The sequence below is a fragment of the Schistocerca piceifrons genome, chromosome 2 (genome assembly GCF_021461385.2).
Source record: "Schistocerca piceifrons isolate TAMUIC-IGC-003096 chromosome 2, iqSchPice1.1, whole genome shotgun sequence".
In the NCBI taxonomy this organism is placed as follows: Eukaryota; Metazoa; Arthropoda; class Insecta; order Orthoptera; family Acrididae; genus Schistocerca; species Schistocerca piceifrons.
Window position 1 is genome coordinate 478,349,035 of NC_060139.1, and position 25,684 is coordinate 478,374,718.

Consider the following 25,684-nt stretch of genomic DNA (forward strand, 5'->3'; position numbering starts at 1 on the left):
TATGGAACAAGTATTAATCTAATCTACATAGGGAGAAACAATCGTCATAATAAAAAAAGGGAAACCAGAGCTTGCACAGAAAGACACAGGTGTTCGTTTTTTCTGTGCGCTCTTCAAGAGTGGGATAATAGAGAATTATTGTAAAGGTGGTTCAATGAAACCTCTTTTTGTGGTGTCTTGGTGTTGAAAGGATTGGCTGTTAGGCACAGGCCTAACGTTGCCCAGGGTACGCCCGATCGTTGTCATGATCTTCGGGGAGGCTCCTTTCGTATACAATCTTCAACCTCGCCGACTTAAATCAAGGAAGAGTTTCCTACAAACAACTGAAGCAACTCTTTTATCGCCTAGAGCACGACGAGAAGAGCTGTGGTACAATGTGGACCCAGGAAGACCAGGGAATAGCCCCAGGGAAGAACCCACAGCTGGCTCTGAACTCCCATATACGACCTGGAAAGCCCTGAATAGACTACGAACAGGCGTATCAAGATGCAGAGCAAACTTGGAAAAATGGGGCTACATCAGTGCAGACGAGCCCTGCGAGTGTGGAGAACAGCAAGACCCACAACATCTAGTGGTCTGCAGGAAACTAAACAACCCGTGTTCGACTCAAGACCTATTTGACGCAAATGACAAGGCTATTCAAGCTGCAGTGTATTGGGCTTCACGTGGGATATGAAAATCGCTCTGTTTCGCATCCTTAGCGTTTATCATTATATGTTACATACTTTTCTATATTATTGTAGTTAATTTACCTTATAACCATGTATTATTGTATTATAACTGCTTCTCTTGCATTGTAATATAATTTTTTTTGTAAAATGGTGATGTCTTGGATACGATAAATAAATAAATGAAACCTCTGCCAGGCACTTAAGTATGATTTGCAGAGTATCCATGTAGATGTAGACTTATGCAACAACCTAGTGCATGAGATGTTTTTTTACGTAATACAGGAACAGTAACAGGCCTAGCATGGATCCTTGGGGTGCACCTACTTGTATCTCCTTCCAACTAGCACAGTCTTTCGCCTTTTTGTTGTATAACTACCCACTATTTTTGAAACAGAATGAGAACCATCTTAAAGGTTTTCCATGGAAACCTGAACAGCCATTCTGTGAAGCAGCAGCTTATGGTTTACCATATTTAGTAAATTAGTGAGGTCACAAAAGATACTGAATACACACAGCTTGATATCAAGGCATTTGCCAATTGCAGTGATAGCTTTGTTAATAGCATGCACATGCACAGGCACATTACTTTGCTCCTTCCTAAATACAAACTGATTATTTAGAATAATGTTATTTTTTTGTTATACTTTTCTAACTGATTACTCATTGTTCACTCGAATATTTCAGAAAAAATTGATAATATTGACACCAGGGGAAATTTTCTGTCTTGTTTTGTCTACCCCTTTCCTGGATAGGGTGGACTCTCACATATTCCTGCCTGTTAGAAAAGCAGCCCTCATCAAATGATTGATTTATTATGAGGCTGAGTTTGGGTGCAATATTATGACAACCTGCTTTTATTATTTTTGACAGAATTTCATCCCAGCCTTCAGATTTAAGATTTTATAAAGGAATTTATAATGCTAACGAGTTCAGGGTATTATACATGAGTAAATTTAAATTCTCCAGATCTTTGTTGCATTATATTGGGATTTATGTGATATGAGAAGTCATCCATTTCACTGGAAGTTATAAAATACCTGTTGAATTCTTCACAGATATGTCTGGAGATTGTTATAGTTTCTCCATAAATTTCTAATTTAGGTTTAAAATGATTAGTTTTCTCATCACCTTCTTCAGTCTTGACATCTGCCATTCAGCTTTTGATTTATGTATGGCATTTGAAATGACTGTACTGTTTGCCATTTGTATTGTCTGTTTAACTACTCTGTCAAATATTCTTTTGTTTGTTTATATGCATGAGACATTCCACATTATGGTTTTCTTTGCTTCCATGTACAGCTTCCTCTTTCTAATACTAGAGATCCTGATGCCTTCATTTATCCATGAATTTCGTTTACCGTATTTGTCATGTACTCTTATTTATTTTGTATTGTATGGCTTTTTGACATACTGAAGAAACTACACTGAGTGTAGAGCATAATATTTACAATATAAAATCTTATAAATAAATGTCTAGAGCATTTATGTAATCTATTAACTCAAGAGTCACCAGCAAGAAGTCTTCTGGTTTACCATTGTATGATCTTGTGAGGCATTCTTCTTTGATGTTTCTGATGATCTTCTGTGTGTCTCCACAATCACAAGTGGCGGGGGGCGGTTGCTTACCCTAATTGTGTAAAAAAAATCTACATCTGCCATGTTGGGTTCTAGTTCTGTTTAGCTTTAACCACATTTTGTGTGGCAAGTCAAATCTTGGTAGTTTTTGGGTGATAGATGACATATTATTATTTTCTTGTCCAGTCCATTCTTTAGTTGATTGGTAAGATTGAACTCATCTCCGCCAGCAAGCGTTGCTGTTATTGTTGGTGCTCATCTAGAGCAGAGTCACTAACAGTTTGCATTATCAACATGTTGATGGATTGATAAAATACATAAAATAAGGGAAAGGCAATCAGCTACATATAAAGGACTGGTGTGTGGCACACAGAAATACATAATAGAAAACAGTTAACATTAACTTTTGAGCGCTCTGTCTTTTTCTAGTAACGGTACATACTTTCATACAGACAACCACACAGACATTCAAATCCAGATTGGTAGATTTTTTATTTTAGTTTTTTATTATCTATCATGTTTTTGCACTCATTCGAGAGAGCATTTATACTTTATAGTTAAGGGGGTGGAATGTGGCATAGTACTGGCAGCCATTCCATAGGTGTTGATTTGATAATGCCAGCAATCATTTTAATGGCTTTCTTTTGGTCAGGCATCTATCTTTAGTGCTAATGGTCTATTTAACGCAACTGGGGCACAGTATTTAACAGCTGAGAAGACAAGACACAGAGCAGAACCACATATGGTGGGTGTGGATACTCTCCATGTTGCACCAAATTTCTTTTGAATGATGCTGTTTGTTGCTCAGTTTTGTGGCTGTTTTTGTTAGATGCTCTCTGAAAGACTATCAAGTATTACCCGCAGGTACTTCGGTCTTTCACTGCAAGCAAGTGCAGTGTTTTCAAACTGACTGTTGATTTTTCTTTTGGCAAGTTTATTGTCAAGGTGTAAAGGCAATTCACATCTGTAGCACAAGTCTACACATGCACTCTGCACAACATTAAATGAACTAGTAAATATTAATACTTAGGCAATCTTATGATCTCCTGACTATGAGACACTTTCTACATATTGTGAAGAGTAAGCACTCACTGAAAATACTCATGAACTGTGATACAAAAGCATTGTAGTTAATATTTACCAAATACCGTTTTCTGAGTGACCAAGAAGGTGATAATAAGCACTGAACTACCCGACAAACTATCCAGGAAATTGACAGAGCTAGGTAAACAACTAAAACAAGAAATAATTACCAACATAGCCCACAATATAAATACATTAACAGAAAAAGTATCATCCATAGATGATAAACAGGAACAACTGGTAGGTGAGTTATGAAACCTTAGTGAAGCATATTCTTAAATTCAGGAGACGCAATCCCAAGTGGATGCATCAGTAAAAAATGTGACGAATGCAGTCAGTGAACTGCAAGACATATGCAAAAACTTACTTACAGAAGTACAAAAGTTAAGTCTAAGAGTAGAACAGTTAAGTTTAGAGTCAAAATTTGCCAAAAAACAGAGAGATAAGATATGTGCAGATGTCAAGGAAATAATTGAAAAAGCTGAAGCCGGGATGCTGGATAAGGCCAGCACCTTGCTGAAAAGGGTGTCAGAGGACAAAATTTATGTAGATACAGTAGAAGCAGCTCTAAAAGAGATTCAGGTTTAAAGGAAGCATAGGAGAAGTTACAAGGCAGTATTGTTAAAACTACTGATATTCCAAAGCAACATTTGACAGAAAACAAATGCATGCTTTTAGAGAAGTTAAATACTTTCACTGGTTAGTGGTAATCACAACGGCAATGGAGAAAGTTGTAAATTCAAGGGCAGATATAAAAGAAATGGGCAAAAATTTAACAAAAGCAACTACAATGGGCATGTAGCATATGGCCAGCCTGTACTATATGTACAGACACCAGCTACCGGAAATAATCAGCTGATCGCTTGGCAAACACGAAAAAATACCAGGCAGCCGAATAATCCACTGACAGCAGGATTCGGACAGCAAAGTAACACACATAGGTAAGTGAATCAAAGTGCTTGTCTCAAGAACACCAAGTGGAACTTGGGGAACTGATACTTGCTTATATATATGTATTTGATAAAAGACCAGGTACCATTAAGGATTTTGTGTACAAAATGGAACTATATCCTCTTGAAGCTTTTTGTTCTACTTCATACCCTGTACCATGGACAAAGAGGGAAGCAGTAAGAAAAGAAATTAACAGGATGATTGAATGGGGCATAATACAACCATCTTTTTCCCCTTATTGTAGTCCTATTTTGCCCATGAGAAAGCCAGATGGCAAGGTGTGCTTGGTCCTTGACACACGTAACATTAATATGATTATTGTACCAGTCTGAACACATCCAGACAATTTAGAGGAACAGCATATGAAATTCCATGATGCTAAATTTCGTACTACAATCGACCTGAGGTCTTCATATTGGCAAATAAAACTACATGAAGGAAGTCAGAAGTATACTGCCTTTATATGTGGTGGCTGGAACTTTGAATTTCAAGTATTACTGTTCGGACTGAATATGTTACTTCCTTCTTGCAAGTTTCTAACAACCTTTCCTATACATCAACTAGATTTACACCAAATGAGCTGATGTTCAATTGCAAACAAGTAGACAAGTGGGAGAAACCATTCCCCAAGATACTGATATCAGAATTATCACTGGATGATAAAATATGACAAGCAGTAATCAACCTTGAAACCTGGGCTAAATATAGGAAAGGAATTTATGACAGAAAGCTGAAACATACACCACCATTTTATATAGGACGAAAGGTGTTACTTAGAAGACATCCCAAATCCCCAAAAATTGAAAAACTGAACCGTAAGTGGCAATTACTATACACCAGACCATATATAATTACCAAAATCCCCTACCCACTGGCAAACAGATAGACACACAAGAACAAGGGTAAAGATAAAGGCCGCTACCCACACAAAGACCTGAGAAAGTTTATATACTGAAGAAGGGCTGTATACTGTCTAAGTTGCATGTATGTATAATAATATTACATTTAGGATGCTGGAAAGTCACATTCCAGAATTTATGTTATTAGTTGATAAGGACAATTTTTGTTTGTATTTTTTCTTATATGTCAAATGTGTAAACGATAAGATGAGTGGTTGTAACAAGGAAAAATTTTACTTTTATATGTCAAGAGACAACGATACTCCAAGCCCAATGCTTCACACTGTGCGTAGCTCAGTTGTAAACAATAAATGAACTTGTGAAACACACAGTAGCTTGCAATGCAGTACACAACTGACCGCATCATAAGTGGTACCAGAGCGACACAGTTATTGTGCATTGGGGAGCAAGCTAGTCAACAAACTGCAAGCACGTGCACACCAGACAGGTGCAGCTGGAAGTGTTGGAGCCCCCAAAACAAACTAACTTCACAAGCTACAGCCCGCACTAGCATTAGTAAAGCCTATTGCATAAACAGGGACATAGAAAATTAAGGATGAGTCTGTGCTACAACTATGACTATCTGCACAATAAACACATACAAACATATGTTAAGGAATTATATACACAGGGAAGGGTCGCTAAACATCGAGATATTTACTTCAGCTATGCTACTATATACATTATATCTATATATGTACAATATTTACAAATTTAAGTATTGGAAGTGCACACACCTATTATATTGATGGCCGAGAAAAGTCTTGCTGCAGGTAAACAAGCGAGTGCATTAAAGCGGCGAACTGAATAAAAGGTCTATCTTTCAGATTTATAAGGTAAGCAGAGACGCACACGACATAAAATACATCGAAGATTTCAAAAAGGATCACACCGCTGACTGCATACTGAAGTGAATGAATAAATGGCTAAATATGTCAAAAAGGTATTAGTAACCACCAATCCACTATACACTTTTCTATGAAGACTTGGTTTTAAGTTAGTATAAAGTTTTTCTTTTCCAGGGAATGATGCATCGAAAGAGAGTGAAGAAAGATAAATGCTTATAGAGTGTTGGGTACCACATAAACACAAGAAAGGACTGCACTGACAGATAAATATAGTTATAAGTTTATGATACACATGACTGTGGTAGTGTGAAAGTGTGTGACAAAGAAAACAGTTGCATTACGTCACATATTGTGACGCTCAACTAACGAGCACTACGAAATAATTAAGGGGCTGTACCCTAATTACTGTGAGCGTCGACTACTCATGAAAGCATCAAACACCTGGTTTACATTGAAATTTTTATGCACGTTTGTTACTTATGTAATCACTGTTTTACACTCATTGTATGTAACATGTCATATTGATGATACAACTCTGTATAGCTCAGCATATGAAATGGTTATCCTTTATACAATGAATATAACAAGTAGATATTGAGCTGCACTTTGAATTGTGTTTATAAACAACAACCTATTTTGTTCTTGGGATCACAGCTAAGTCTATTAACGTAACAGCACATAAATGCCTTTCTGTGAAGATTCCTCAACCCTTGATCCTTCCTAGAGAATGTTAGAGGGGCGAGGCAATGCATAGTTATTTGAGCTGCGTGTAGTATCTATTGTAGTGAGTATTGTTTGGTTCTCTAATTCTTTGGAATTGATAAATATGCCCCAACAAGAAATCATTGTAAACTGAAATGAAATGTATGTCAATTCATGCCATAACGGAAAGCAGAATCTATTATTGTATGAATGTTATATGAAGAATGTATAACCAAACGAGAGTAATACGTGTACTCGTATAATTGGAATCGAATAATGTAACAAAATTGAAATTTAATAAAATACACTAAAACAAAATGACAACCAATGAAAATATGTATATAAAAAGGGGACAGAATATGTTACAGACTATAATGTATATAGGCGACGATAATGGCATGTCAGCAAATGAATAGGACAAGTGTATTTTGTAATTGTATTTGTAATTTTTTTTTATTATGTGTATGGTATGTGGAAAGGACACTACACAAACTTTATGTAATACAACTGAATGAAAGATGCTCCAAAACAAAGTGCAAAAAGATAAAAAAAACCTGGCTGCAAAGTGTTCAGTGTGCATGATATATGTGGGTGGCAATACTTCATGTAACATGAATTTTCTGTGCTCGACAACCCTGTAAAAACATGAAGTTTCTGTGCTCGACAATGTCATAAAGACAAGAATGTTCTGTGTTTGAAAATGTCGTATAAGCTGCAAGAAAATTACCTTGTCAACAGATGTCAGATGTACAGCTGGTGTCCCTACTAAATAAGTGAGAGCAACGACTGAAATAAATTTCTCAGGCCACCGATATGGAAACCAGTTGTCACCGCATCAAAGATTTCACAAAGGATCATGCCACTGAACACGAGCTTCATGAATTTGTGCAGTGAAAGCTACTGTAAATGCACGACATGGACACTCGGGCCTCACATTGAACACGTGAGTGTGAACTGGGATGATAACGGACATTGAGCTGCATACGCATGCTTCGTAAGCTAAACACTGTGCAGATGCTGATTGACAACAATGGGGCTATGCAGTTACAGCAAGCACTTTATTAGGAGAGAAAACTTGTGTATGTACACTACTGGCCATTAAAATTGCTACACCACGAAGATGACGTGCTACAGACGCGAAATTTAACCGACAGGAAGAAGATGCTGTGATATGCAAATGATTAACTTTTCAGAGCATTCACACAAGGTTGGCGCCGGTGGCGACACCTGCAACGTGCTGACATGAGGAAAGTTTCCAACCGATTTCTCATACACAAACAGCAGTTGATCGGCGTTGCCTGGTGAAACGTTGTTGTGATGCCTCATGTAAGGAGGAGAAATGCGTACCATCATGTTCCTGACTTTGATAAAGGTCAGATTGTAGTCTATCGCAATTGCGGTTTATCATATCATGACATTGCTGCTCACGTTGGTCGAGATCCAATGACTGTTAGCAGAATATGGAATCGGTGGGTTCAGGAGGGTAATACAGAACGCCGCGCTGGATCCCAACGGCCTCGAGATGACAGGCAACTTATCCGCATGGCTGTAACAGATCGTGCAGCCACGTCTCGATCCCTGAGTCAACAGATGGGGATGTTTGCAAGACAACAACCATCTGCACGAACAGTTTGACAACGTTTGCAGCAGCTTGGACTATCAGCTCGGAGACCATGGCTGCGGTTACCCTTGACACTGTATCACAGACAGGAGGGCCTGCGATGGTGTATTCAACGTCGTTTTTACGCATGAATCCAAGTTCTGTTCACAGCATCATGATGGTCGCATCCGACATCATGGTGAACGCATATTGGAAGCGTGTATTCGTCATCGCTTTACTGGCATATCACCTGGCGTGATGGCATGGGGTGCCATTGGTTACACGTCTCTATCACCTCTTGTTCGCATTGATGGCACTTTGAACAGTGGATGTTACATTTCAGAAGTGTTATGACCCGTGGCTCTACCCTTCATTCAATCCCCGCGAAACCCTATATTTCAGCAGGATAATGCACAACCACATGTTGCAGGTCCACTAAGGGCCTTTCTGGAAACAGAAAATGTTCGACTGCTGCCCAGGCCAGCACATTCTCCAGATCTCTCACCAATTGAAAATGTCTGGTCAATGGTGGCCGAGCAACTGGCTTGTCACAATACGCCAGTCACTACTCTTGATGAACTGTGGTATCGTGTTGAAGCTGCATGGGCAGCTGTACCTGTACATGCCATCCAAGCTCTGTTTGACTCAATGCCCAGGCGTATCGAGGCTGTTATAACGGCCAGAGGTGGTTGTTCTGGGTACTGATTTCATAAGATCTATGCACTCAAATTGGGTGAAAATGTAATCACATATCAGTTCTAGTATAATATATTTGTCCAATGAATACCCATTTATCATCTGCATTTCTTCTTGGTGTAGCAGTTTTAATGGCCAGTAGTGTATGTGTTAAAAGAAGCTGACATCCCCATATAAATTGATAACCAAACAGGATAACTGCCGTGGCCAAAAATAAAGACTTTCCCCATACTGGTCAGGGTTATCAACCCTCAAAAAGGGAACTAAGCTCAGACACTGTGCACCTCCATATGATGTCAGTGCAGGGGGCAATTATAATAGATCGTATTACTTTTTCTTTCTTCATTCTTTTCCTTATATAGATGGAAGCTATAGATACACAAAGCCAAAGATAAAATAACAAGCTGCTTTGTGGCAGAGACAATGTTTCGATACAAAAAATAGAAGAAATCCACTCTTCAATTGATTAATTTCTGTACCTTCACCCGTTTGTTTCTACAAGTGGGCAGACGTTTGACGAGATCTGTCATACCCATATTGTTTAAAAATGTGTATTTCAAGCATAAATTAAAAGTGTTAGAAAAAGTTATTGGGAAAGTAAAGTTTCATTCATATATTCACATCGACTGCACCTGTCTGTTCTTCATTTCGCCCTCACTGAGAATCCTGCATCTGGAGATTCTGAGCAGACAAGAGGAATTTGCGCGAGCAGTGAAGGATCAATCCTGCATCGGCATTGTTATAATCAGGAGTATGCGCAATGGAATTAATGTGAAGAAGTATATAACTTAAATGATAAATATTGATCTTAAATGTATTGACATTGAAGGTCTGTTGACATTAATGCCAGCTAAAGTTCACCCAAGATATGTATGCCTTCCAATTTCTTTCCAATTATTTTTTTTAATTATTCAGGCAGCAATTATTAATCAGTTTCCATTATTTATCAGTCCACCTATTCTGCCACTATTCAAGTTTCATTAAGTTTTGAAACAAATACATTTGCATTTTGCTGACTACCCTGTAGGGCCTTTTCACTGACAAAAAGGGCTGAATGGGCATATACTTCGATGTAATGCCATAATTAATACAGTTCACAATATTTTCTCTACCTGTTGCCAATATTCTGTTACTCTAGAGTATTCTCTAAAATTTAGAGTTAGGAAAAATTTGTATATAACATGTCCTTCAGGGAAATTACACATCTGTTATCCATTCTTATATCTATGTCAAAGTCACCACGAATTATGACCTTTTTAACAGTTTTTCTGACTGTAACCTGTTCAGCAATGTTTCAAATTCATCTAGAAATGAGCATACGACTGAAGTGTGAGCGGTATGACATATGCTAATAATTAATGTGTCATGTTCCAAAAGTTCAATGTAGTAGCTTTCAAATAATAGTTTCTTGTTCAAGCAATAAAAATTTGTCTGACATCAGAGCACAATACATGATCCTCCAAATCTGTTTTTTCCATAAAAACTCACTGGTAAACTGTAACCTAAAAGTGAATTTATCAAGGTGTTACTGTCATTTTTAAGCCAGTGTTCATTTGAGCATATAACTTTTACAGAATTTGTGTTTTCTAGAAATACTTCCAGTTCATATACTTCATTCATCATCCCTATTGATAGTCCATCTATGTTTTAACGCATTATGAAGTTATTTTCACAAACTAAATCAAGAACAGAATCATTAAATTGGTCAACATTTCTGGTATCTGCATTGGTCTGTATTTCTAGACTGCATTATTTTGTCACTTTTCGACCAAATTCCTTAGTCATGACACATTCTATTAGAGCATGTCACAGCAAATAGCTGAGAATACAAAATTTATTCTGCGTGATCTTTGCACCTCAACTTGGGAGACAGCACTATTTCCCAGCACGTGGATGAAATTTTAATTTCCCTTGTCAAACCTAGAGAAACTATGCATGATAGATCTCAAAGAGTTGCTTTCATTAGCTAAATTAGCTGCCACCAGTATGGATATTAGTTGCTTTTAGTATTGGTTCAGGCATATTGCTGCACTACTGATATCCTGACTCTTTTATAAGCAGCTGTACAACATGCGTTCATGCACGTGTAGCACCTACACGTTTTCTTCCACCTTAAGAAGACCTGTGATTATTACTTTGAAGCATAATATCTCTTTCAGGAATACCTAACTGGGGGTACTTCCTTTTCCTACGTTATTCTGGATTTTAATCTGGTGATGACCTGTTTTATCAGTTTGTATACAAGAATATCATCTCTCAAAGTAGTATTTGAAGTGCAACAATGTTTGCAATAGCTGTGTAGCTATTAACTGCATTATGTACTTCCATGTCAAGCACCCTCAATCAGTGGTCTCTATTCATGAAATATTTTACCATTTTTAGCTCTGCTTACAGCAATTGCAAAACATATACAGATGGTTGTTTGGAAGCTAGAAGGGTGCACAGTAAAGACAATTAAAATTTTCCCGTGAAAAATGTGTGTGTTCATTTTACATATCCACATTATGTTTCTCATCTTTCATAACTTAAAATGAAGGACACCATTTTAATTTCTATATCTGATGGACCTGAACATTTGGTCCCTCAAAGCACCTAATATTTTAAAACACATTGTGCACTGAGTGCAAGGGGCAGACCAAGTTTGTGTACTCCATTTTATACTGTTCTAGCTTTATTGTGGATGCACTGATTTCAATCTGCCAGCCTTACCTGAAGGTATTGGGACATATATATCTTCCATCCATAACTGTATTACTCATACACTGGCCACAAGGATGCTTCGTAGCAGCCCAATTGCCAGCTACTGTCCTAAGCCTAGCGAACATTACATCATATGGCATCTCTTCATGGCACATACAAAATTTACTTTGTACCAGAGAAACATGCATACCATTTCACTGCTTGTCCACCCAAGAGCATCTTTGTGGTAGTTACTTCTGAAAGACAAAGCCTTTTGGGATTCATACAAATACTTGTCTTTCATATAAATCACCACCTGGCTTATTAAAAAAACTCAGAACTGTTTTAGATTTGACAAATTTCAGGAAAGGAAGTAAATAAAGTACGATTTTGAGAACTTTGTCTCATAATACTTAAGATAAGCACTACAATTTCACTGCTCAGTACAAGGTAATTCCTTAAGCTGCTCCTTGGGTTTGCTGGGTTGCATCTTCAGGGTTAGCCTGCCAAATACTTCCACAGCTCACAGTGATTAGTTGTACCCGTATGTGATCCTGAGGGTACTGAGGCAGATGAGATACAAGCGAAATAAGAAGTTTCTCATAAGCCCTATACCCTTAGTGTTCTTCAGGCCTTCCAGCACATTTATCTAGCAGAGAAAACAGTCTAGGACATACAGCACTTCCTTCACCAACTACAAAATGAGGGGAAAAAGGGTGCATCATGATGCTGGGAGTAGAGGGGAGGGAGAAGTTGAAGGTGATTCTAGGTCTTACATTGGAGACTTTAATGTCATCTGAAGATGACTCTAGGTCACACTATCACACAGTAGAAACAAGCCCAGTAATTGTCATACAGTTAAAGAAAATAAGAACAAATAATTTTGTTACAACCATAGTATTCTCCAAAACAATATTTATTTCCTGTTTCACAAAACATTTCATCACACAGCTGTTAATGTGTTAAATATCCCATGCTCAAATGTATTGCATTTAAGATGAAATGTCACAATGGAAAGTCCAAGCTGAAATATCAACAATATTATGAAAAGGATAGATTTCTACTCACCGTGAAGATGACATGCTGAGTTGAAGACAGGCACAAAACAAAAGACTGTTATACATTCAGCTTTTGGCCAAAGTCTTCATAAGCAAGCACACATCACATACACACACATGACCACTATTTCTGGCCACTCAGGCCGGCATATTTAAGATGAGACAGATTGAGGCAGATTATTTAAAAAGAAAGAAAAGAAGATTAAGGGTCTTCAGCTGCTCGGTCTGAGACATACTGAGGGAGATTATTTAAGGAAAAAGGAAAGAAGAGTAAGAATTGATGCCTTGTCAAAGATGAGGTTACTAGAGATGGAGCACAAACTAAACCACAGCAGAATACCACATCTGCCATTTCCTACACAGAATAGTAGCACTTCCTTTCAATGCTTAAGTTGTTCATTCTCCATGGAGTCACTAATCTTGTTCTGATGCCAGCACAGCCTCAAAATAATGCTTATAGAATGGCTGATGTAGTTGACAAGTGTACATTGCATAACTTTATTTATGGTACAAAAAAATATTAATTCTCCAGAGTTCTGTAATTGTGTCAAGGAAATAACTGAACATCTCTAAGAAGCCTCTTCACATACATAGGGATTCTTAGACTTATATGCCAATACATATACTCCCAAAAGGCATTTGCAATTAATAACAAGAGAGAATTTACAGTGCACACTAATTCACAACCAAAATAATAGGAGTAAAAATTATTTCCATACAGATTATGCATCCCTGTCTAGGGTTCAGATGGGAGTGTTGTACTCTGGCACAAAAATCTATAACACATTGCTTGTACACATCAAGCATGAAATTAAAAATTCCCAAATATTAAAAAACAAAATAAAAAAATGTCTCATTGTCATTAGTCACACCTTCACAACATATCAGAATATTCAGGGATGTAAATACTGCAAAATGTTAATATTATACAAATGTGAGCATATACTTTGTCAGTGTATGGATAGCAGATAATATACAGTGTAAATAAATGCTTTGTCTGAATACATAAAAAAGTAGTTGAGTAGTGTAAGAGGATAAAGATCAGCCCTTTTTTTTTCAAAGTAGCAGTTTTTCTCCAAATACACATATATAAAGTAAATTAGAAGTAATTTCCATAATTATCAGTGTGAGCAGATTAGCCCTAGTCATAATTTGTTGGTTAACTTTCATAAATGCATCTGCCTGTTAATGTCTAAGTTGACTCATTCCATATCCCTGAAAACTATCCTTCATTATGAGATTCATGGGACATGATGTACAAATGAGGGCCAAGTACAGAGACAGAAACCAATAGGAAATGAGCAACGAATGTCAAAAGGAAGAAAGTGTGCACTACTGAGTACTAACTGTTCTTGTCGCAAGAAAAATGGTCCATATCTCAATGAGTATTTGTTTCTGAGAATATAGTTCTAGATTTTTTCTAATTTTGGTCAGCAGTGTTTCCTGTAATAATGTGGGACACTTTTTTTAATCACCCTGTATTGGAAAACAGGTTGCATCACATGGGTATTTCACTAGAACATGTGAAGACAGTATGCTGCCTAGAATGTCACATACACCTTATTGATTGATGTAGTTAGTAACTTCTGAACATTTTATTGCATCAACATGCCATGAAATCTCCATATATATCTAGGAAAGAAACAAGCTTAATGTTATTAGTGAAACTTATTTTATTGTTGGCTGATACAATAAAATGAAACCAACTGTATCACAATTAATTATAGAATAAATTATGGTAAAATAAAACTAACATCACAGTCATTCAAATAATGAAGTAATAGTTATATCTTGAATTAAATAATAATATGTATTACACTGCAACAGTTCCAGCCATTTCATCATAATTGGTTAATATGACATCAGTGTGTAATACAAATGCAACATAGTAATGATTATATGTTTGGATATATTTCATTAACCATTTTTGTCAACTGAGAAGGAATGACCACCATACTGTTACTTTTGCTACATACATTTAGTGATTTGTTTCCTATATTTTGGATGCATCCTTCATATTATCTATACTATACAAACATTGAGGTTTTTTAAGAAGTGGATGAATATTTTTTACACATCCCACAATGCTTCCCGACTTCTCATATTCAAGATATTTTCTCAGGAAAAATCGGTTGGTTTCAATGACTCCAGAATCAGTCAAATAATCTGAAATCTGTTTGAAAATTCTATATTACAAAAGACAATAGAACAAATAGTGCAGTACTATATCTTCAAAATGTTTATATCTATTACTGTAGCACATTTCAGATATATATCTAAAAACAAAGATGATGTAACTTACCAAATGAAAGTGTTGGTATGTTGATAGAGACACTAACAAAAACAAACACACACACAAAATTCAAGCTTTCGCAACCTACGGTTGCTTCATCAGGAAAGAGGGAAGGAGACGGAAAGAGGGAAGGAGACGGAAAGACGAAAGGATGTGGGTTTTAAGGGAGAGGGTAAGGAGTCATTCCAATCCCGAGAGCGGAAAGACTTACCTTAGGGGGAAAAACAGACAGGTATACACTCATACACACACACATATCCATCAGCACATATTCAGATATATTTACACATGCAATTATGTGTATTTCTATAACAGTGAAAATAAGTACAGCTGTTAACATTATCATAAATTTTTGCAACAGCAAAATACCATAATTTGGTCTTAATGTGGATGCCTTTATTACAATGACAAATTTCTTCCAGTTGAGTGATTCCACGTCCACCAAAGAAACTTTCATTACAGTGTTTATTTACTCTATAAAGAATGTTATCCATGAAAAATTCAATGTAGAATAACAACAATGATCTATAAAATCAACTGAGATTTCCTAAATGCTAAGGATTAGCATGTCAGTATCCAAACATCAACAGATGTTTTCCTCAATACAGTGCTGGAGAGGAAGGTTCACACATTACTGACATAGAAAACATGACTGCAACCACATGGCAAATCCTGAACAATGTAATTGTGAAATAATGATTTCCAACACCATAACAAAGTACTTTCAGTTTATTTAAGCAACTCAGAAGTGTGTTACAAGTTAGCAGGGATGCATGTTTATACTCTGATGCAATCTTTTCAGGTTATCGTCAACATAGCAGTGTCAGTTCAAAGCAACATTTCAATAAGTATTGTTACTCATCATCTTCAGGCTTAGGGTGTCAAGTAGGTTACTTGTCAGACTGTTGCTTCAAGATAACGATGCCACTTGGCTGGTAATTCAAGAAGATTTCACCAGTGAAATTTTCTGAGAGAGTGTGTTCTCATAAGTTTATAATCATTTTACTAAACCTCACCAGTCCTTTTCCTTCATCCCTTTTTCTCCCCCTTCAACATTTCTGCCAGAAGAAGAAGCCAGTGGCTCCAAAAGCTTGGAAATTTCAATACTTGTATATATGTATTTTCCTCTCGTTGCTTTATGAGTAGCTTTTTTATCCACCCAGTTAAATTACATTTACATTTAGTGTTATCTTCATGAGTGTCATGAAGACATATGTGTGAGTCTGAACAAGGCCATTAGCATCCAAGCTTGATGTATATATCCAAGCTTGATGTATATGTCTGAATGGAATATAAATTAATAAAAACATGTAGCTTTCTTACTACTTTTTTAAACGTATGTTAGGTAGATGTCATCAATTACCTTTTCTTCAAGTTACCAACCAATTTTATTAAGTTATAATTGATTATTTAAGCTATGGAGATTAGGTGAACACTGTCAAAACACTCAACATAATATTCGTTAATGGAGAATATGTTTTGCCCTGCACAGGAAAGTGTAGTTCTTGCCTTACATGAACTAATCTTGGTCATGTGACAGTGAGTAGCAGAGTCCAAGTGTAAAATGGTGTGTGTTGTTATTTCTCAGTAAAAGCATAGAAAGTAATCAGATGCATGCTGCTTGAACTGGTGTGACTGATTTCAATTATAAGCAAAAATGAAATAAATTATTTTGTGTGTCAGACTTCGAAAAGGTAAAACAACATGGGATATAATCAACTGTGAAAGATATAGCCAAAAATTTAAAAAACAGTAATTTTATTGAGTCATTGAAAATTAATGACAACATAGTTAATTGCTAATGTACTAAACAACAACTTCAGAGATGCCATACAAAATTTAAAAGGGGAAACAAATCATCAGTGGTCAAAGCATGCTAAAACACTTGGCCAACCACCCCACTCAATGTTCCTGGAACCAGTGACAAAAACAGAAGTCATAAAAATAATCCAGAAATTAAAACCCAAAAAATCCACATGAGATGATGAAGTATTAAATTATTTAATAAAACATGTGAATGAAGAAATAATCAAACCTCTTTTGGATATTGCAAATTGCTCATTTAGAGAAGTAGTACCAATATATAAGAAAGGAGACAAAAATGATCCAAATAACTACAAGACCAGTGTCTTTAATCTCTGGTTTCTCAAAAATACTAGAGATACTCATGCATAGTAGGTTGACCATATTCCTGAAGAAACACAGTATTCCGATTCCGGCATAACATGGTTTCCAAAAGCAGAAATCTACCAGAAACCGCCATCTCAAGCCTCACAGAATCCATTATAGATGCATTAGACAAAACAAACTCTGTCTGCTATGTTTCTGGATTTGTCTAAAGTGTTTGACACAATAAACCATACCACACTTACTGAAAAACTTGAAAGCTATGGCATTCATAGACTTGCAGCCAAGTGGATAAAATCATACATCAGCAACAGAAAGCAGTAAGTGGAAACAGAAACTGGATGCAAATCTGAAATCAGAAACATTAAGTACAGAGTGCCTCAAGGATCTGCACTTGGCCCACTTCTGTTCAACAATATCGATGTTAGTCATAAAGACAAAAAATACTATATGCAGATGAAATGACACTAATGAATGTAGGAAAAAAATCTGAAATCTCTGGAAAGAAGTGTGTTTATGTCAAAGAAACACAGCACAGTGGCTTATACAAAATGACTTAATTTTAAATCTGAAAGAGACAATGTTCATGGTGTTCACAAATGGAGAAAAGGAAGAACACATAAATATATTCATAGATGAAACAAGACTGGAAGAGGTTACCACTATTAAATTTTTGGGGATTACAGTTGACAATAAGCTCCGATGGAGTCAACATATAGATAATGTTTGCTGTAAATTAAGCACTGCAATATTTGTTATGAAACAGCTTGCACTTTATGCCAACAAGAAGCTTCCATGTACAGTGCACCATGCTCTATTTGAGCCATACCTACAATATGGAATTACTGTTTGGGGGAATTCCAGCAGCAAAAATACAAAAAGAATATTTACATTGCAAAAAAAGCTTTTAGGACCATCTTGAACAAGAAGACTCATGCAGTACTGTTTTCCATAGTCTAAAAATACTGACATTTCCATCTCTATGCATTAACAAAAAAAAGACATTCCAAAAACTTTTAAAGGATCATTTAATGGAAAAAGAATTTTTGTAGTGTAGAATAGTATATGTATCAATGAATGAAAAATGGTACTATTACTGTTATAGAAGTGCTGTAACTAAATGAACACATTATGAATATAACAGAGGGAAAAATTCCATATGGGAAAAATATATCTAAAAATAAAGATGATGTGACTTACCAAACGAAAGCATTGGCATGTCGATAGACACACAAACATACACACAAAATTCAAGCTTTCGCAACCAACGGTTGCTTCGTCAGGAAAGAGAGACGGAGAGGGAAAGATGAAAGGATGTGGGTTTTAAGGGAGAGGGTAAGGAGTCATTCCAATCCCGGGAGCGGAAAGACTTACCTTAGGGGGAAAAAAGGACAGGTATACACTCGCACACACACACATATCCATCCGCATCTGTGTATGTGCGGATGGATATGTGTGTGTGTGCGAGTGTATACCTGTCCTTTTTTCCCCCTAAGGTAAGTCTTTCCGCTCCCGGGATTGGAATGACTCCTTACCCTCTCCCTTAAAACCCACATCCTTTCATCTTTCCCTCTCCGTCTCTCTTTCCTGACGAAGCAACCGTTGGTTGCGAAAGCTTGAATTTTGTGTGTATGTTTGTGTTTGTTTGTGTGTCTATCGACATGCCAGCACTTTCGTTTGGTAAGTCACATCATCTTTATTTTTAGATATATTTGAACACATTATAATACGTAAATAACATGAGAGCATGAATATTAAGAGAAAAATGTAACTACCAGTATAACATAGTATGTAAATAATTCTCAGGATCTATAAAATGGGTGAAAAATATATGCAACATTATTATAAGTATTGCCGCTTTGGTGTATTAAATTGTAATGAATAGGTTAAATACTGCAAGAAAATAGATTTAAGTTGTCCTATATTACAAGTACACACTTTGTACAAAATGTAATCAAATGCGACCAAATAAAAATCAATGAATCAACTTCACTTTGAAATACACCTAAATACATAATTGATCAAGGACAAATACTGCAAATATCCACAAATTAATTATGTTCTTTACTTTTTAACGTTTTAGGGACTTTACATGAAACCTGAAATACACGCATTAAATACTCAATCAATGCTGGCAAAGTGAAATGAACAGTGTTATTGCTGAATGACAGCATCTCCTTTTATATATATATATATATATATATATATATATATATATATATATATATATATATATATATACAGGTGTTCAGTAAACAAAAATATGCAAGAACTGTTTTAATACATTTGACAATCGCTATGTCATCCAGACATAAATAAGAGGGACTTTAGATAGTTTATTTCATTTCCTCTGTCACATCTTAGAAAACATAATAGAGAAGGAGAGAGACAGCAGCTTGCACTTTTCCTCTTTACACAAATAATCGAAAGAGGTACAGTTGTATAAAGAAAATGATGAAGATCATTAGACAACACATCCTTTAATGGACAGTGCAACTAAAACTCAGTTACAATGTGTAAATTGTGTTTGTGTTCTTTTAGAAAGTAGGCACTTACTTCAGTGATCATTTTGTCAACTAGCACATGGTGGCACTCCAAAATGCAACTGTTTATACCTCTGTTTCATCAGTGTAAACACAACAGTGCTGCTACTTTGGCTGAGACTACAGCTGGCCTTGTAAAGTAACATAAAATTAGCAAGTTAAGAACATCAGTGCTAAGATGAAATGCACATTTTTTTTCAGGCTACCAAATACTGAATACTATAGATTTAGGGACATAATTATGACACGTAGTTTCAAGAAATATGTTCCTGTATATCCTGACAATAAATCTCCCCATTGTTTGCAACACAATTACAAGAGTTTGCTTGCATGTTTATTATAAAAGACTCCCAGTAAATGAAAAAATTAAGACTCTTTGGTAGCCACTGCTGAACTCAATAAGACAGCAGTATATGCTGAAGAAAAATTAGAAGCAACCAAAAACGTGACACTGGTACCAGAAGCAGTAAAAATCTAAATTAATGGTTATTCGTGATTGATAACATCCGCATCTAGTTGTATTAAATTTTATTTTTCAATAAAAGGGCAGCACAACCAGGATTCAGAACAACAGTACAATCTTCAGGTGCATCTGAAAAATTACAGTTAAATGTGATGACTATATGTGTTCTCAAACTTTAAGAAAACCAATAAATCTTGTAGTAACATTTTAGAGAGGATAACACAACACGTACAGAATATCCATGTAAGTCAACTAAAAGAGAGTAATACAGTGATTCTCTGGCACACAGCATGTAAGCAGAAAATATATTCTACGGCCACACAGTAAACCTCTAAAAGAATTGGGCCTACATAAAACACAATAGGTTCCCATACATAAAAGAGCATAACCACATTGAATGAAATAAAACATAAACAATCCATGAAATCAATGTAAACTTACAATGGTCCTCGCTTAAGCTTGTCACTAACATATGGCCATACGAAGTGGAGAAACCAGACTTTCGCAAAGTGAAACCAGGAAAAGAAGTAATAGAAAGTCTGTGCACCTGCAGGCATCAATGTATGTGTGATCTGTCCTCTTTATCTAAAGATTCTGACTTTCCTATTACACATACACACTTAATGAGTACAGTACTAAGTCCACACTGATGTTAAAATTCCAGGTGACAACCCATGTCCCAGCCACATAAATGAATGCAATCACAGGCACCATCTCATTGTTGTTGTTGTTGTTGTTGTTGTTGTTGTTATTGTTGTGGTCTTCAGTCCTGAGACTTGTTTGATGCAGCTCTCCATGCTACTCTGTCCTGTGCAAGATTCTTCATCTCCCAGTATCTACTGCAACCTACATCCTTCTGAATCTGCTTAGTGTATTCATCTCTTGGTCTCCCTCTACAATTTTTACCCTCCATGCTGCCCTCCAATGATTAATTTGTGATCCCTTGGTGCCTCAGAACATGTCCTACCAACCGGACCCTTCTTCTAGTCAAGTTGTGCCACAAACTCCTCTTCTCCCTAATTCTATTCAATACCTCCTAATTAGTTATGTGATCTACCCATCTAATCTTCAGCATTCTTCTGTAGCACCACATTTCGAAAGCTTCTATTCTCTTCTTGTCCAAACTATTTATCATCCATGTTTCACTTCCATACATGGCTACACTCCATACAAATACTTTCAGAAACGACTTCCTGACACTTAGATCTATACTCAATGTTAACAAATTTCTCTTCTTCAGAAACGCTTTCCTTCCCATTGCCAGTCTACATTTTATATCCTCTCTACTTAAACCATCATCAGTTATTTTGCTCCCCAAATAGCAAAACTCCTTTACTACTTTAAGTGTCTCATTTCATAATCTAATTCCCTCAGCATCACCTGACTTAATTTAACTACATTCCATTATCCTCGTTTTGCTTTTGTTGATGTTCATCTTATGTCCTCCTTAAAAGACACTCATAGCTAAGTGATAATCTGATATCTCTGTTATCATTACATCTAAAACATCACAAGATAACACTATTACCAACACACTAACACTGATCATGTACAAGAGAGACACCTGCAGAACACCAGTTACAAGATGCACAGGTGCAACCAAAATGAAGTAAATGGACATACCTCCTACAAAGCCACTTATAAAGTAAGATATCACCATGTGACAGCACAGACAAAGTAAACTAATATCTCTTGGACTCAAATGTTAAAAGAAAATTTCCATTTCATGTAGATCACTAACACAACAGCCCATGTAGATCACTAACACAACAGCCCGTGAAGATCACTAACACAACAGCCCGTGTAGATCACTAACACAACAGCAGTATTATTAAAACCACAATTTAAAAAACTATATTAAGAAACCATTTAAAAATGAAAACATACTACTGGAAGATGAATCTTCGATAGAAAAGCTTGTAACCAACACTAACCCAATGAATGCATAATGCAAGAACCAGTCAACTGCACCGAGGTCCACCAGACCACAACCACCTGCATAAGCCACTATATTTGCTTTGTTCACTCTGGGGAAAACTTTATAACTGTATGTCAAAACATGGATGTGTGCTTCTTATTCCTTCAGTTAAACGAGTTTTCACAATTATCTGACAGACAATCCAATAAAGTGCTTCAACTGCATTTACAGAACCATTCATCTTAAAAAGGAGGCAGATATTTGCATTATCTCTACCAGTGCTGTTTTTCTGGGGGAATGCTGGGGGATGCATACCCCTAAACTTTTTTGTCGACAAAGTAATATTTTTAGGATGTTGAGAACTTGGAAGAGTGTCAAAGATTTATTTCACGGACATAAATTTTTTATTTCATTTTTCCGTGTTGGTAATTGCAATACGAACGATACCAGTGCAGTTTTTGGTGGGAAAAGTGATGTCGTTGACTGTTTCAAGCATTTCGAAGCTGCAGCAACCATTCTCGACAACTGAATTGCTGGCAGCCAGTCTGGCAAGCATGTAGAGCCCTCGTCCGCTAATAGTGGGCGATGGTAGTTCTAAACGGATATGTGTACACTCGAATGCCGAGCCACCGATAGGCGTCTCTACGGTCCCACTACCATGATGATGCTGATGACGTCATGGCTAAAAGCAGACGGGGGGTATCCCATGCTTCAGTTATAAGTAATTTCCACTGCATTATATCAAATGCCGGAGTACTCTCAAACTTTTTTTTTAGAAAAAAAGCACTGATCTCTTCTATATGGATATGATGTAAGCCTATGGGATGACTACATCCTTGTGTGAAAGTGTATAACACAGAGAGCTTTTTGAAAACAATCAGCTTTTTGCAGACATTATTAACAACTCACTTTGTCTATGGGCCTGTGTAGACAATGATGACACTTGAATAATATACCAAAATCAATGATAACGTTGTAGTTTTCACAAAAGTACTGTGAAAATATGTGACACGCAAGACTCTGGGAAAGACAAGATGAAAAATGAACCACAAAAAGAGAAAAAGTAATAGGTGGAAAAGTTGTACGAACAGACTTTTTAACTTGAAATCAATAATTGCCACAGAACGTTAACCGGGAAACTTATAATAGTACAATTTATTTATTTCAAGAAAGCATCTGATTTGGCAGCCAGAGAAACAATAGATAAAATTATTAGAGAATTTGGTATTAAAGCAAAATTAGCAAACATAATTCATCAAACTGTAACCAATACAATATCTTAAACTTAAATTTATGGGAGAAGTATTTCAGCCATTTAAAACAAAAACTGGCATTAGAAAAAAAAGAGACAGCTCATCACATTTGCTGTTTAACTATGTTATAGAAAAAGTTTTATGGATTTCAGCATCTTGCAGAAACCATGCGGCAGAACGAACTAGAAAAAATTGTAATAGATGTTACAGTTAATAGAATAGATAGAGCATATGGCTGGCAAAAGAATCTACAACAAGAAGTGCGTGTCAAGGAAAGCTGAACTAAAACACTATACCTTTTGTGGCAAGACCAAAATGCTTATATGCATGTGAATGCTTAATGACAAACTGTAAGCTATAGGCCTACAGAATAGAGATACTGGAAAGACGGATTATTATAAATATAATGAATGCAAATAAAAACTACAGATGTTTGGAAAATGAGAAGAAACGAGGAGACCTATGAACATATCAGAAGTAATGGCAAAGTGAAGATTCATCTTAGAGGACACATCTACTGAATAAAGAGAACATGTTAGAAAAAACTATATTCCCGTATTTCTCAAAAGAGAAATTGACAATAGCATGGATTACAGAAATACGAACTAGAAAGAAACCATTAGGGAATAAGAAATAACACAAATAAACCTTTCTAAGCATAAAATTCTAAATTTAGAAGGCTTTCAAGGCAGAAGAAACAAGAAATTGGGAACAACATGGACAGAAAAAAAGAAAGCAAAAGACAACATGGGGAGAAGATGAAGGACTGCTGGAAAAACAGGAAAAACAGGACACAGCAAGAAAGAAAGGAGAGGAAGTGAAGTTGTTACATAGTTCTAATTGGTCAATATAAAGTTTTTTTTTTTAAGTGTAAGGTGATCAGGCACTGTAACATACACAATCAGTTCTAGCATGAACCATGTGAAGATTTACAGTATTTTCTACTTGGTTATGAAATTGATGAGAGCCACCCCCAAAGCTCTGTTATATGAAACACTTCACCTAATGAGGGTAGGGAAGCTCAGTGTGTTGAATACTCCTCAAGGACATTGCGTAAGTTTCAGTGTGTGTGTGTGTGTGTGTGTGTGTGTGTGTGTGTGTGTGTGAAGTAACACATGAGGGATAGTCACACAGTTTTGTTATCGCCTTGAAAAAATAGTTACATAATTAATTTGTTTGTTTGTTTATAGGTACATTGTGGGGAAGCGGGACTCCCCTACTCCGCCTCAAGATCAAGCCAAGTGCACCTTCAGTATGTAATCATGGCGGACAAAGAGTTGCACTATTGTGTAACGCAGAAATTGAGTACTGTTAGAATTTTGTAATTTACTCATAAAATAGTGTAGAATAATGTACATGTAAGAAATACTAAGTTTGAGCAAATTCCAATATGCATTTGTGACAAACATTGCTATATTTGATAATGGTACACCTGGCAAGGAACAGAGATATAAAACTGAAATTTTGATGGTATATTAGTTTTGATATACAAATATGATCTAGAAGGTTTGGTAAAATTATCTTCAATATGTTTTGTTATTTTTACAGAAATGTGAATTTTGAACTAAAAGACATAAAACTTAATGGATTATCCCAAAGTTGGATAAAAGCTGGAGTGTAGAAAATACAGCATTATACACTATATAAGAAGTAATGACAGTGTACTTAATGGATCTTACAAAGATACAGCAGTAACAACAGAGACAGTCCAGAAGGTAGAATCTGCTCAAGGTTCGATTGAAAACTCAATACAGCTGTATAAGATATGATAGCTGTATAAGATATGATAGCAAAATTAATATGAAATGTTACAGTACAGATTTACAATAGGAAAAGTTACAGAGACAATATGATCTCTATTGGAGAAGTTTAAGTATGCAGAGAGCGAGCTTCTTTAAACATGAAGGAAAGAGTGCTGGTGTTTTAGTAACGAGCATTCCTTATGGAAACAATGCTACATCCATGCTGCCTCACCATTTATTTGCTCAAAGAATTTCACCAATGTGTGTCACTTTTGGATGGTGCCAAGCTCCTTGATGAAGTTCACTGTAGTTTAATCTGCAACCGGAAATGCGAGCCATCGAATGGCTGTGTACGGACATCTTTGAGTGATACTGAGAAACTTTAAGACTTTGCATTTACAGAACTGATAATAGTGAGCTTTTGCTTGAACTCAATAGATGAGATATTTCTTTTGTTTTGTGAGCTACGCACTGCTTTATAAATCTGTTAGGCAAGTGGTGTAAAAATTTATAACTTTTAGGTACACAACTAACAGTACTCTGAATTACCCAAACAACTTGTTTCAGAACAAGAATGCAATTT

At 36.2% G+C, this 25,684-nt stretch overlaps 1 protein-coding gene across 4 annotated transcripts in view; it reads right to left on the reverse strand.

The window, feature by feature from the left end:
* Positions 1-14,462: 14,462 nt before the first annotated feature.
* Positions 14,463-25,684, reverse strand: part of LOC124777373 (nucleoside diphosphate-linked moiety X motif 6) — a 110,612-nt gene continuing 99,390 nt past the window's right edge. The window contains exon 7 of one of the 4 annotated variants that reach the window (XM_047252758.1): positions 14,463-14,935. In XM_047252758.1, the coding sequence (XP_047108714.1) occupies positions 14,756-14,935 (180 nt within the window). In that variant the 3' untranslated portion in view covers positions 14,463-14,755. Of the gene's footprint in view, positions 14,936-19,739; positions 19,857-25,684 lie in introns of those variants that run through there. The other 3 variants (XM_047252761.1, XM_047252757.1, XM_047252760.1) reach the window with 3 other exon arrangements.